The sequence below is a fragment of the Bolinopsis microptera genome, chromosome 7, assembly GCF_026151205.1.
Source record: "Bolinopsis microptera isolate Bmic1 chromosome 7, MBARI_Bmic_1.0, whole genome shotgun sequence".
Lineage (NCBI taxonomy): Eukaryota > Metazoa > Ctenophora > Tentaculata > Lobata > Bolinopsidae > Bolinopsis > Bolinopsis microptera.
Window position 1 is genome coordinate 12375576 of NC_087078.1, and position 15172 is coordinate 12390747.

Consider the following 15172-nt stretch of genomic DNA (forward strand, 5'->3'; position numbering starts at 1 on the left):
CATTATTGCTGGTTGTTTGGATACTGAGGCGGTATAATTGTGCTTTTAGTCGGTTCCTTTTATTTACATTTCTTCACAACAGTGTTTGGTGTTACTGTTTAACTGAATAAATTCACCATTCAATTCCTTCACCATTTCATTTCACTACGATTCACATGTTAAGCTCCTTGTAAGTGAATCATACGTAACATTAACCAGGACCAGGACCAGGACCAGGACCAGGACCAGGACCAGGACCAAGACCAAGACCAGGACCAGGACCAGGACCAGGACCAGGACCAGGACCAGGACCAGGACCAGGACCAGGACCAGGACCAGGACCAGGACCAGGACCAGGACCAGGACCAGGACCAGGACCAGGACCAGGACCAGGACCAGGACCAGGACCAGGACCAGGACCAGGACCAGGACCAGGACCAGGACCAGGACCAGGACCACGACCACGACCACGACCACGACCACGACCACGACCACGACCACGACCACAATGAGCACTTGTATGGCTGCTAATATTCATTTTGGCCTTTTAAGTGGTGGTTATACTTATACTGTGATAATAGGATTTGCAAATTTGAGCACAGTTCGTGATCGTACGTTCGTTATTCATACCAGTCCAAATTAAATCGATCTTAAATAATAGCGTTTCAGTCACAGGGAATCATAAAAACTGGAACGTACGTGACGCAATTAAAAACTGAGCGAGAATAAATAGCTAAAAACACAAAAAGGGCGTCAAATACTGGCATCATAAATTTATGAATTAAGTTACTGTTGGTTTTCCGAAACTGCTGTGAATATAATGCGGCTAATTCTTGATTCTATTTACCAATTATCTAACGTCATACGAATTTCTTGTTAGCATCAAGTCAATCGGTAAACTTCATTTATATTTTAAAATCTAATTATGGAGCGGCGTGTTGGCCGCAAAAAGAGGAAATTGACATGAATATTGAATAATACTATTCTAAAGATAAACACGTACACCTATTGGGAAAATCTAAGCCTTAACAAAATGAATAAAGATCTGTGACTTTGAATGTCGAAGACAGCAGTCAGGACTTAGAATGACGAAGCATCACAACCGACGTGTACAAGCCATAGTTTTGTGAACAATGAATATTATGAAACATCAAGAATTCAGCATCGGTGCCAAATCGCATATTTAATTAGCGTCACCGAGGCATGTTGATAAATATGCTTATATATTTAAGTTATAGGCTACAGCTAAGAAATTTCCTCAAACTGTCTGGTGACATTCGGTTAATTGGAGCGTTATGTCGCTAACGCTGCATCACGTGGTAACATGGCCTACCAATCAGTGTGCGAATTGTTCCGATGGAATTTAAATATTTTATTTTTAGAGCATTAGAGTTTACACAGTAATAACACCTTATTAAAGCCGGAAATAATTGAAATCCAATTGTACGGCTACAAAACTCCAAAGATTAAATATTGTCTAGTCAATTTAACGAAAAGTCGAACTCAAAAGTAAAAAACATCACCCATGCGTTGAAATAAAAAGATTTTTGTCATAATCATGTAAATTCTAGTCTGTTTTCAGTCATTTTTCACATTCAATAAGCTCAGAAAAATGATGAAACTTGTACTCAGATAATTTTTCGATTTCGATTAACTTTTAATTCTAGGCTTGATAAAATTACAATTGTCCAATTAACGGCAACAAAACTGAGCATCGTCATTCTGACTGGGCATTGTTCAGTATTTGACGCTAATACAATCAGTCAACTGCCAAAACACTCAAATACAAAGATAGGTTATCATATTAGCACTCGGTGCTATTGCAAAAATGCAACGTAAAAGGTTGGCGGGATAGAAAACGTAGAAACCCTCAAATATTAAAGCAAATATTATCATAAAACCTTGAATACCACGGGGCAGCCGTTGATAAGCGGTACAGTATAGTCAAGAGAATACATTTACTCAAGCTTTAATAGTCATAATAGCGCGAATAAAATTGTCCAAATAATACGTTAAAATCAAATTATTATATATTCCAGCTGTGACAAATATGTTACCAAGATCGAACCCAAAACACCAGATTTTGCTAATTGCCAGTTTTATGGGTCCTGTGGTATATCTGCACTATAAGTTCTTTTTTGTCGATTGATCGCGTCTTTTAAAGACTCAACAAATCTTGGCCAATTGACAATTGTTCGATCCAGTCACTCCCAATCCCATTTCTAATCCATCGTAATATCCATTGTAATAGCCTTTTACAAAGTCTTTGTCATTTTGTCCTCAAGTCGCCATACTTTCCAAAAATCACATAATTAACTTAAAAACTGCAAAAAATCAATAATATGTAGAAATTAGAATTAAAAAGATAGTATCGGAGAGTTCAAATCGCAAAATTGCCAAAATTTCTGTTTTATTCCCAGCTCATGAGGTCTCGCTGGTGCTTTTTCTCCTCCAATATCTTGTTAACCCACTCTTGTGCTTCCGTTTCTTGGTTACTCTTGAACTTGAAAATATTACCTGAAATAAATGTTATACAATCAGAATAATTCCTCGTGTCAAGATGAACCTATACAACTTGCTAACTTGTAACTTTAGTGTTAATGCGGTTCAAATTAGTTATATAATACGGGAGCTTAACACGTTTTGCACTATCCTTTCACTAATTTCTGAAGAAAATCATGCAACCCAAATATTGACTATTGAGACAAGGTTTTCAACACATTAGTTTAAGCATTCCATACTTCCTTAGACATGATATAATGCGCCTTCCCGGGTGTGGCTACACACGATATAGTTCTATATTCGTAATTAAGCTATTCGTAATATGTTGGGATTGAAGACTTAAAGCGGACTTCTTCAGAAAACTGGCTGAGCAGTGAGCACTATATTATTCGTTGCCTCGTTTTATCTCCGACAAGGAGACTGTATGCGGTGTGTGCCCATTGTTAATTAATTCATAAGTTTAAATATTTCAAACTAACCAACAGTGTCAGCAATCGTGAATACGTTGGAATGTTTCAGGTCGTAAGAAACTGACACAGTGCAAGAGTCTAGATTTATTGACTTTTTCAGAACTGATGACTGTCCGATACCGTTCGCTGATTTGTGACCCTTCACCATGTACAGTGATAAGTTCCCGTCTGATACCTGAAGTGTTTACAAGATTGGATATAGTGACGATAGACTGTCTGTTAGGATGGCATGCCGCGTGGGCGCACAAGTACAATCTAACGCTAGATTATAGAATGATGCCAAAGGTTGAGCAAGAATCACAAGGCTGCGTCAGCAGTGACGTAAGTGCGCTTTAGTCTTTACTCTTTGGTAAAGGAAGTAAAGAAGTCACGTGCGGTATATCACGTGCCTAAAAGCTACCGCGCCCACGCTAGAATGAAGCCGCGCGCACGAATTTCACATTACGCGCGTTCAATAATTAGGATTTTGCGCGCAATACTTATACATTTTACCTTCGCCCAATCCATAAACGCAATTTCCAAAATATCCAAAATTAGAAGCTATCACGCCATTCCGCTCTCATGCAAACGTGAAAGATCCCAAAATAAGCTCACCAAACAATAGAAAGCCTTCCACCGACGGATCTTTGGCTGCTTGCCAAACCGCTGACATGTTTTCTTTAACAACACCCCTTCGACTCTGACCTCATTTATTTTCCCCAGTGACCCGAATTTCACGCTATTTTGTAACGAACTTGAAGATGGTGGCTCTGATACGGACCTGGAGAGATATGATCTAGGAAATTTGTATTAGAGCTTGAAAGTAAAGTCATCAGTTTCATTTGAAATGTAACAATTAGCTAGCAGGTGATTGGTTGGTACACATCATTTCAATTACATGTACACAATGTAATGAGTCAGTAGGTAATGTTCACGTATCATCATACTTCAAAAGACCGCCGGGAAAACTAAAAGTGGTGGTGACGTAACATATGGTGATGACGAAATATGTGTACCTGTGCCGTGTTGACCAACTGTCGTCGATGAGATTCTGATTTGGCATGACAAATGTCTTGTCAAAGACAGGTGAATCCTGAGGTTTACGTACGTTAATTAAAAGTTTTGTTACAACTAGCAAGGACTTGGTAATTACGTATTAAAGACCGCAAAAATTTGGTCAAATCTTACTAGGACAACAATAAATTCTCGTTAAGTTTGCCACGAAATCAATAGAAATGTAACAAACCAGCAGACAAACTGTGCCATCCTTTTCCTGCTCACTATTAAACCCCTCTAACATAGACAAACTACTAGTCTTCCTGTGTCCCGGTTTAAATGGTTTATTTGTCCGGGTCGGGGATTTCTCCAAGTCTCCGTGTAGAGGGTTCACCAATGTTATGTCCTCCAAACTTTTACTCGTTTTTGTTTTGTAATGATTTGGTAAACTTCTGCTTTTGTTGCTGTCCATCGGCTCCCTTTCCAGAGAAATTCTGAGAAAAGTTACGGTTATGCTATGTTAAACTGAGTGTTTAACCTTCAGATTTCAAATTATCTTTACCAATAATCCAAAAATTTTTAAATTATGGTAGAATTTTAAATCTTGTCTATTTCCTTGAAACATGAATTTGATATCCGGCCAGCTATACGTAACATTTATCAGTTAGCATTACTAAAATTATGGCTTTAGTGTAACAGCATATGAGGCGACTATCATATGTCACCGTTCGGAGTTTAACACATATTATATAGTATATATAATATATACGGAGACGAATGGCTCGCATTAACAGACACACACAGGACACACAGCAGCACAAAGTTTATTATAGCTTATAACTGAGATTTTAAATTGGTTAATTATCCGAACTATTCGGAGAGCCAATAACAATGTTAACATTATAATGTATTATTTTATCACACGATATTTTGGCACTACATCGCACTATCACACACTCACAGACACCCGCCATATTACTGAATACACTTTATGTTATAATTGCAAATTACATCGTACGTTTATACGTTTACACAACACACGAACGCACATAGTTAAGTAATGGTTGAGTTATGCGTGAATACCCTGCAGACAGTCCCGGAAGTGTTTTAATTTGGATTATACAGATTGGAGCTTGACTCGGATTCTCTGCATACCTCAAAGAACTGTCTACATTTGTAAGGTTGGGTTACTGGCAGGCTGTTCTACTGGACGAATAATAACGATTAGTAGATAATACACTGGATGAGTTACTGAGCGAGGTAGAGAGAGAGGTAGAGAGAGAGAGAGAGAGAGAGAGAGAGAGAGAGAGAGAGAGAGAGAGAGAGAGAGAGAGAGAGAGAGAGAGAGAGAGAGAGAGAGAGAGAGAGAGAGAGAGAGAGAGAGAGAGAGAGAGAGAGAGAGAGAGAGAGATGGAACAGTAGGAAGAGAGCATACTGACGAGGAAAAGGTGAGAAAATATTAGCAGTAAGCTGTGGAGTTCTCACTAATTGAAGTCGTATTAGTAAGGAGTTAGAGCGACATGTACCAGTACCATTTTACTTCTGGGTTTAATTCTAGTAGTAACTACAGAGTGGGTTTTGTTATAAAGCTGATATTACTCATTTTGATTTACAAGAGAAACTTCACATTACATCCACCATAGCATTATACTATAATACTATAAGTATACTATAATCTATACTATACTTACTGATAGTCGATAGATTTAGTAATTCATTAGAAGTTACGATAGTAATTCCCAACATAAAGTCATCACCTCATGAGATCGGTAAATGATCTGTAATTTTTTATAATTGTTGGTCACCAACTTGTGCAGAGTGCGGGTGTTGCAATACAAAGCCTGAGCTATGGGATAATTGAGGTAAACAAAACGTCATACGGGGCCACACCCTAGCCTTAGCCTTACAAAGGTTTACTACTATCGATTACATTTGAAGAAGCTGTTGTAATATGGTATTTAGAGATATCTTTTAGGATATCTTAGTTTCAGTATAACGTTTACGGGACGTAGAATTTAGTATGTGTTTCCGGGTATATAATAACCAATGTTTTTATATGTTCGTATTTGGGAGTTACACATTTTGAGTGTAAGTCGGTTGGCTGGCAGAACTACTGTCAGACTAACTGTCTGAATTCTGAAAGTGAAACGAGCCGTCCGCTCACTTTGCACCTGACTTACAGCCAGGCCTGTGGTTGGTCCTCGCGACCACAGCGTGACTGCTAGTGGAGTGCTTATTGGCGAGACGGCGTGTCACGTGGTACAAGCAGATGCGTTGTGCCGTCACGCAGTGTGGCGTGACGAGTTTTGAGAGTATACCCGAAGAGCCGGAAGTGGAGAGCTCACTTCTTAGTTGCCCCTTAATCACTTTAAGGGATTCGAATTGACGGTAGCCAGTCTTACTGAGCACTACCAGTTGTGATTAGACACGTCGAGTGATCTATAATCACGTCAATCGTTTGGAGCGTACACTTGGAAGTTTTGTTTGTTGACGTTCACTTTGTATCAATTATCTATTTTATTTCGCCATTTTAGTTTACTCGTTTCATTTCTACTATACGGTACGCCCTGCCGTTCGTGCTACGTGACTAGAGCTTGACTAGCATACACTAAACACTAAGAAACTCCGTTTTCTATATCTGGAGGCCACGGTTAGTGTTGCTATTTTTGCTCGTGATCCTTCTAGTATCACCTATATTCAGTATAGTTTCGTTTAAGATCCTAACGTTTCTCATTTGATAAGCTAAGTTCGGTGTACATCGCAGTGCAGAAGAATTACGTGGAGATTGTTCGAGATCTTTAGTACTTCCTACTAGACTTGGTAAGTGTTGCTACACATTTTGTGGTACCTGTATATTCCAGTTGAGTGCGATCGTTTTGACGAGCACCGAGTTTACAGCCGCTTGTAGACTTCAGTACATTATTACCTAGTTTGTCAGTGAGATTTGCGTAGTTTTAGCAACCTTGCTTTTCGTACATCTACTCAGGAGTGATAGACGTAGAAGTTACAGTTCCAGTAAAGCACAGTAAAGTCTTGACTAGAAGATTTTCCAGCAACGTGAAGAATACGCCAGTTCCAGTACTTATCTATCTATTTGTGAGTGTACCTTTTTACATTTAGACACGGTTTTAGCATGTGTGAGAATAATACAGCTGAACTGGAGTGGGCGGAGTTGATTATGGAGAGAGAGGATGTTCAGTTTCGCATAAATAATGTTTTGAAGGAGATAGATGATTTGAAGGCAGATGGCGATGATACTGCCGTGATAGAAAATACGCTGAGATACTTGCGTGCAGCTTTAGAATGCTTGCAGAATAAGATTGATAGTGCACGGTCTAGAATAGTCGTTGTACTTAACTCATTGCGTAATCGTACAGATAAGAAGACGTATAAGAAGGCAGAGAATGAGGATACTTCTGGGATAGAAGTTAAGTTGGTAAAATGCCTGCAGGATAAGATTGATAGTAAACCCATAACCATCCTGTTCAAGAGGATGCAAGTGCCGGTAAGCAGCGAGACCGTGGTTAAGGATGATTGCAGTAATTTGATTGAGGAATCCTGCAGTGAAGTGAGTGTTGAGGAGAGAACTATTCCGGAGTTCTTATTTGATGAAAATAGTGAGGACCCTAGCATAGTAAACATTGTTCAGATTACGCCTGAAATTGATAACCGTCGCAATTGTAGTCTAGTTCAGGCTGATACTATAGAGGAGACACCACTAGTTGCAGAAGCAGTTGATGCAGTGGAAAATGTTTCAGCGGTTACTAGTGAAGCACCAGTAAGCTCTCTAGAGAGAGGGGTCAGATTTCTTAATCCTACCCATGAGCAAATTAAACAGGCTCAGAAGGATGATGATATCTTAAACCAGGTCTACGGTTGGGTGAGCAAGGGGGAGAAACCTGAGGTAATTCAGGCCGGTAGACTACCACAGGAACTGTGGTTAATCTTGGTATCAAGATTTAGTAGATAGATCTTTGCGTAATATTCAGAGTATACCACTACCAGTTTTAACTTATGATTAACACGTGTTATCTTTCAGAACATTACTGATAGGGATAATAGGATCTTTACTCTCAACACGACTCGCTCAGGGCTGCTTTAGTGGCGGAAACGTAGAAACTTTCGAATTTATTTTGACTTCTTTGTTTGCTTGTCAAGGACGAATTAGAGATTCGATACATCTCTATCTAAGGATGAAGACTCAACACCAAAGACTCTACAGCTTGGTGCAAGAGGGAAGTATTTGAAGGTTTTGAAAGATTTGTGAAAGTCAATTTCAGTTTTAACTTAAGGATTTTGATGATTTAAATTTAATGCACAGGGTTAGGGCCGTGTATTATATTTTGAGACTTGACTTATTTTTAAGTTTTGGACTTTTGATGCGTGGGAGCATTGAAATTTAAATTTTGAAAAGGGCGATTATTTTATTGTTTTAAAATATTCGAAAAAAATTTTTGGGTAGAGATGTTGTAATATGGTATTTAGAGATATCTTTTAGGATATCTTAGTTTCAGTATAACGTTTACGGGACGTAGAATTTAGTATGTGTTTCCGGGTATATAATAACCAATGTTTTTATATGTTCGTATTTGGGAGTTACACATTTTGAGTGTAAGTCGGTTGGCTGGCAGAACTACTGTCAGACTAACTGTCTGAATTCTGAAAGTGAAACGAGCCGTCCGCTCACTTTGCACCTGACTTACAGCCAGGCCTGTGGTTGGTCCTCGCGACCACAGCGTGACTGCTAGTGGAGTGCTTATTGGCGAGACGGCGTGTCACGTGGTACAAGCAGATGCGTTGTGCCGTCACGCAGTGTGGCGTGACGAGTTTTGAGAGTATACCCGAAGAGCCGGAAGTGGAGAGCTCACTTCTTAGTTGCCCCTTAATCACTTTAAGGGATTCGAATTGACGGTAGCCAGTCTTACTGAGCACTACCAGTTGTGATTAGACACGTCGAGTGATCTATAATCACGTCAATCGTTTGGAGCGTACACTTGGAAGTTTTGTTTGTTGACGTTCACTTTGTATCAATTATCTATTTTATTTCGCCATTTTAGTTTACTCGTTTCATTTCTACTATACGGTACGCCCTGCCGTTCGTGCTACGTGACTAGAGCTTGACTAGCATACACTAAACACTAAGAAACTCCGTTTTCTATAAAGCAGAGTTTTGTAGATCGGCACAGCGGTGGGAGATCAACGATATTTGTTTTGACACGTGAAAGTGATTCCGGGTTTTAATTGGTCAATCCTGGAAGCTGATTGGTTAATAGCTGACACGCGTCAGAATAACACGGTTCATCTCCACACCGGTATTAACTTTTGTTCTTTTATTTCATTAACACACTCTACACTAAATATGATCAAAATGTAAAGGACAGTATTTATTCTACAATAATAGCTTAAATATAGCTTTAACAATAGATATCAGAATATTGTATACAAGAAAAAATCAGATACCACTGTCGTGGTATCAGATATAGTCAATAGTGCACCATTGACTATATGTGACATGGTGCAATGTACATATCACATATTGGCTAAACGAACTGTACACTGACCAATAAGTTTATTGCTATTTTGATGTAAGCACATTTCACACTGAACATTTTTAGCTTTTAAGCTTTTAGTACATTTTTGGCGCCACTGCATTTTACGAAGGAAACTGCGCAGGGACATTCCTATTGGTTCAATGATGGACATTACATTTTTTCATATTCATATATAATATTCATATTTTATACATACTTTATTCACGGTGGAATGTTATTATATAGTTTAACGTGTAACCACACAGTATTATATATATGTACATACCGTACATACCATAAGTCAGATTATTACACGTGTTTACGTATGATTTGTTTTCCTATGATGACTGAGAAGGGTTTCTTCTTAGTTCAATTTGTAACCCAAATTTTAAATTCGTAATAAACCAAATTCTCTGCTATGTCGTCACATCATTAATATAATATAGTAAGTATACACACTAAATCTACTGTTATTTATTAATTATGCAATGTAAAATACACCCTAAGTTTCACTCCATAAAACTATTCTGATTATACAATGCCCATCACATTGTCCAACATACGGCATACCCGGTACTTAAAATTTAAATGTAAATTCTTAATCATATTAAATACATATGCAGTACAACATAACGTCACAGTTTTACATATTTAAGCGATTATACATTACAAAACTTTAAATACATATATATTATAGTAGTCGGGTAAATTCAAGTAGATTTTAGTTTAACGCATCACATTTTACCGAGTTAATCTAAATTTAGCTTACTTAAAAATGTTGTCCTCCAGAAATCGTTGCATCTCAAGAATATACTTCTCGCTTGCCAAGAAGTCTTGTATGTAACTTATCAGCTGAATATCTGAAGATTAGATAAGATGATTACGACTATTAATTAATCCGGGCCAAGTTAGCCTAACGTTGATGTAATTAAGTCATTATAATAGTATTAAAAAGTCATTAGTATCTAATTAACGCATTTTAACACTGCTTCGCTGAATGCTAAACTTGTTTATGATTTATAAACCCTAATAATGCTCCGCATTCTAAATACTCCTAACTAAATATTTCCTAACATTATTAATTTCACAATTATTGCATGACCGGAGAGTGTGTAAACACGTTTGTTTTGACACGTGATCTCATCTAGAACACGTGACCTAACAACACGTGTAAGTAACCCACACACACTCACTACAGACACGCCCGCTATCTCAGCTGCCAAACACAGGTCGCCTGATTACACTCCCGTCAACACTCTACCCTCCACCCCGGCCAACACGACAAATGCCACCCAATCACAGCGGGGTATTCTGTCACGTGACGTCACGCGACTTCGCACACGACTTTGTACGAATTCTGGAATCTGTCTTTGCTGTTTGAATCGCGACTGAGCAGGGCTGTCGAGAGGCAAGGAGGGGTGGGGAGAGCTCCTACTCAAAGTACATGAGTACTTGGTATTTAGAGTTAATATCGCTGAATGAGGTGACTTACCAAATTGAGATTTCTGGAATTCTTGTATCGACTGGATAATCTCTGATGTCTGAAAAGAGTTGGACGGTTGACGGGTGATTTAAGATATGATCGCGAGTGTTTACTGTCACCTTTACGTGTAAATACCATTAGGATGAAATAACCACTAACTTTTACCAAACCTTACATCTACTCTTCCTAATTATTCGGATATGATAATCACGGGACAGATAGACAATCTACCGAGTCAGTTCTCACCTTATTTTCTTTAGCAATGGAACTTAATTTAGGATGTGAGTGAATCCCTGATATCTGTTGTTGGTAGACGCCTGAGGAGAACAAAATAATTAATTAATAATTGATCGATAATTGAAAATGGTTAGAGAAGATAAGGCATGGTAATTAGGAAGCTGAGAACCAATTACGATAATTGAAGAAAATGTGTCTCCAAATGACGACACCTTGAAACTTGATCCGACCAGATGAGATTGGTGTTGATTAGAAACAATTAGCGGACTAGGAGATACTAAAACTCTCGTTTAGAGGATTTTTTAACTCTTTTATAGCACAGCACACCGGCTGTACTTTATATCATAGTACTAGAAGTAAGTTGAATATTAGAGGTGTATAACCAAGTAATGATTATATCTTGTTATAAGACACTCAGGCAGGTGGTCGACCAAGAAATATTGTAGTGTTTAGTAGGAAGCATCACGGCTTTAAACACTACTGAGTTAAAAACTCATGCTCGGCCTTACAAGATCTATGACCAAGAAAGATAAACTTTGAGAAACTTTTATCTCTTTTAGAATACCCTCATTTCTCATAAATAAATAAATAAGAATATAATAAGATGAGGCTCGCGAGTTGCAGTTTTGCGAATGTCACGCCACAATACTTTCAGATATAATTAAGTAATAAGCCACCTGTTATCAAGTAAATATGAAGTATATATTTTACGGTGGTCAGTTTTAAAATCTATATTTGTTAACAAATGTGCATTTTGTTCGTACTGTGGCCTGTATTATGTTTGAAAGTTAGGACAAGTAATTTGAAACTCGACATCGGATTTATCACACGCAAACCGAATTAACGAAGCTATTTTTAGAACTGTAGTTATTAAATTAGCCTTTAGGAATTTTCTGGAATGTTCTGAAAATCAAGTACTTCTCACAATTTGTGAGAAGAATCTGTCTAATATCTGGGTTGGGTCCTTATTAGCGTACATAGAGAAATATGTACATCTTAAATTTAGCATGCACTAAGCACTGTGCTAATATTAAAATACTATAAATAGATTTACCTAAATGAGGAATAGCTGGAACATTCATATCCTCTAAAAGCTCTTTTAGTCCCTTCCAGTTAAAACTTGAAAGCTCGACATAAGATTTAAAAACACATTTATCCTTTTTGCCGACAGCCTGAAAATAATAGAAAATTACGGTTGAGAAAAAACTGACGTTTAAACAGTTAAAGGCAAATACATTAATTTCCCAATTAAATATTATTCAGTAATATTTAATTAAGGCTACTTTATCTGAATGGAAAAATAAAATCTAAAGTAAGATTTGTTATCGACCCTACCTCCCATGTCTGTTGCAGCCTGAATATGGCATTGAGATTCATCCCCAAAACCACCGCCATCAAAGCATGATAATTCTGCAATTCTTCCAGACTCTGCAGTTGTAAGACTTATTTGTGTGAAATGATATATCCATATATGGAAATCTTCAGTGACTGACTATGTAGTCATACCATCTCAACATCTTTATGGCAGTTAAAAAAATTGCCCTGTTATAATAATAAGTTGATGTGTTTTATGATTCTTCACTAATAAGGACAATTCTAAGATGGTTCAAACCTTTGCCATTTTAATGAAGTAAGCTATCTTGTCAGCACGCAATCGAGCTGTCGGTTCTTGTAAAATCTCTCCAGCAACCCAATATGAGATCTGTCAGAAAATTTTACTGAGCAAGAAAAAAACCAATCAAATATATAATAACACTATAATTAAACTAGATCAGCAAACAAGAATTAACAAATACGGGTAATTAAATTTACATGAATACATATATTTATAGCAACTACAGTAAGTAAGAAGTAAGCACATAGCTGGAAACACAAAATGTTATATACCTGGTTAAAGTGCGAGGTAAATTTATGAATATTTGGACTGAGCCTCAGTTTTTCTGCATCCTTCTTCTCCCATCCTCTTGCTCTGAACTCATTTGGAGGTATTGCTTTAAACCTTTTTGCATCCACCAGAGTTATTTGTCTCTGTAACGAAATAATATCAGATTTGTTTATTTGTTCAAAAGTTTGAATACTGCTATAGTTATTGATACAACTAAACAATCAACACGCCTTTTTTCATGTGGTACTAAATCTTAATAGTGAAATGCCCAATGATGATATTTCAATACACATTACATGATAGGAATTGCTACAATGTGATACAATGGATCTATTTAACAATAGATTTTTGTTTGCAATAGCATACATAATACTTCAGTTAGCTGCCTGGTACACACAAAATGCACAATACTTACAGCCAAAATGTCAGGGGATAACTTCAGTAAGTTGAACAATTTGGGATCGTAGGCATAGCTGTTGGTTGACTTCAAATGCACCTCCTGTTAATTGGTAATTTAAGTTTCTTTTTTCTACAGTTTAAATGAAACAAAGAACATCAAACTGGATAATCTTTTTATGGTTATACATGCAAGGAAGTAGGAGACCCCAAAGAAATTGTGAGACAGAAGCATTCATTTCACATTTTGTCATGAAATGATATCTATTCATTATGGTAACAAAAAAAATACAAGTTTATTCATTATAAACAGTATTTTTTATTATAACATATTTACCTCAACTTTTTTCCGTTTGTCACAGCGTTTGTAAATTGATTCGTCAATAATAACTTGCATCAAGTTGAGAATACACCGGACATATCTGCTCAAAGTATCAATACATTAGACTTCATTTGAATATATTAACAAGAGTTTATCTTGTACGAGTACCTGTCACTCATCAGCCAGCACTTCTAAAAACAGTCTTCCAAGTTTCAAATTTGTACATTATCAATGATGTGAACATTTCACAGTCTTTTTATGACAAAGAAAAATCTCCCAAGGCAAAGGTCACAAAAGCTTGAAATTCAGAGACCAACTGATAGCCATGGTATGGATAGTAGTAGAAAAGTTTGCATGGCCGACATGAAAGTTACAGTTGAATTGAATTTAATTCCATAATAACATTTGTGAATGTCAAAGGGAGAAACAAATTCCTCTTGTGAACGTCATATCAATCTTGACTAGTTTCCTCATTATAGTAAGATAAGATGATGAGGCTGAGAATGTAGAGGAAGAGGTTTCAGAAGAGTGAGCTGAAAAGAAGACAAGTTTCTATTCTAATTTATTGATTATTATATTTATTGCAATAAACATATAATATCCATTACTCCAGGAGTGATGACAGGACATATTTTAAAAAATAGTAAGATAAGACCATAAAATATGGGAGTGTAAAGATTTTTCTAGGCAACAGCTCAAGTTTAAGGAGAATGTCCTGAGGAAAATTTGGATTAATTTAAATGGAAGAAACCAGCAGACAAGAGTATGGTCTATGGAGTTTGTATCTGGTAATAAATGAATATTGGATTAATTCACTTAATAAATTAAAATGGTAAACATTTTAGTAAAAATCGAAAACAAAACACTTGTAAGAAGAAACTATACAGAGTAAGTACCCACTGTAACGAGTAATTTTTTATCTTTAGTAATTCGGTATGAGATAATATTCAACATACAGCTAACTTCCAATTTCCATGGATAATAGTACATTTGAATCAGGAGTGTTGTTACAAAATCACAGAACAGAAATTCGACAACATAACAATGTTAAAAGTTGAAGCCGCTGGATCTCTAAAAATTGCTTTCCTATAGTTTCCCGGTTGACTCCACCGAACGTTCAGGGAACCGTAATTGAGGGTAAAGTGAGAAAGGCCAGGGGTCTGACAAAATGCAAAACACAAAAGAACATGTATTCATTTAAATTAGGACCCCTAATTCGATACAATTTAGGAACACTCTGACACTTCAAAAATCTAACAGTCAGTGTGAGACTGCTATTGCCACAGAGAAGCTTAATACCATCACAGCTTTTGGTGAAAAGCTTGCAAAGGTTGACTTTGACAGTCTAAACGACAGCATTGCTGCCATCCAGAACCTTGACCTCCATATCAA

At 37.1% G+C, this 15172-nt stretch overlaps 2 protein-coding genes across 2 annotated transcripts in view; one reads left to right on the plus strand and one right to left on the minus strand.

The window, feature by feature from the left end:
- Nucleotides 1-15172, plus strand: part of LOC134818540 (purine nucleoside phosphorylase-like) — a 103097-nt gene that overhangs the window by 41124 nt on the left and 46801 nt on the right. The window lies entirely within an intron of this gene.
- LOC134817734 (ras-specific guanine nucleotide-releasing factor RalGPS2-like) lies at nucleotides 1391-13887 on the minus strand. The gene is made up of 14 exons (XM_063826979.1): nucleotides 13796-13887; nucleotides 13478-13561; nucleotides 13065-13205; nucleotides 12790-12879; nucleotides 12513-12605; nucleotides 12232-12349; nucleotides 11187-11257; nucleotides 10950-10998; nucleotides 10227-10317; nucleotides 4177-4420; nucleotides 3947-4023; nucleotides 3546-3711; nucleotides 2961-3126; nucleotides 1391-2496 (listed from the first exon to the last, which is right to left on the minus strand). The coding sequence occupies exons 1-14, from the start codon at nucleotides 13853-13855 to the stop codon at nucleotides 2390-2392; spliced, it is 1557 nt and encodes a 518-aa protein (XP_063683049.1). The 5' UTR covers nucleotides 13856-13887; the 3' UTR covers nucleotides 1391-2389.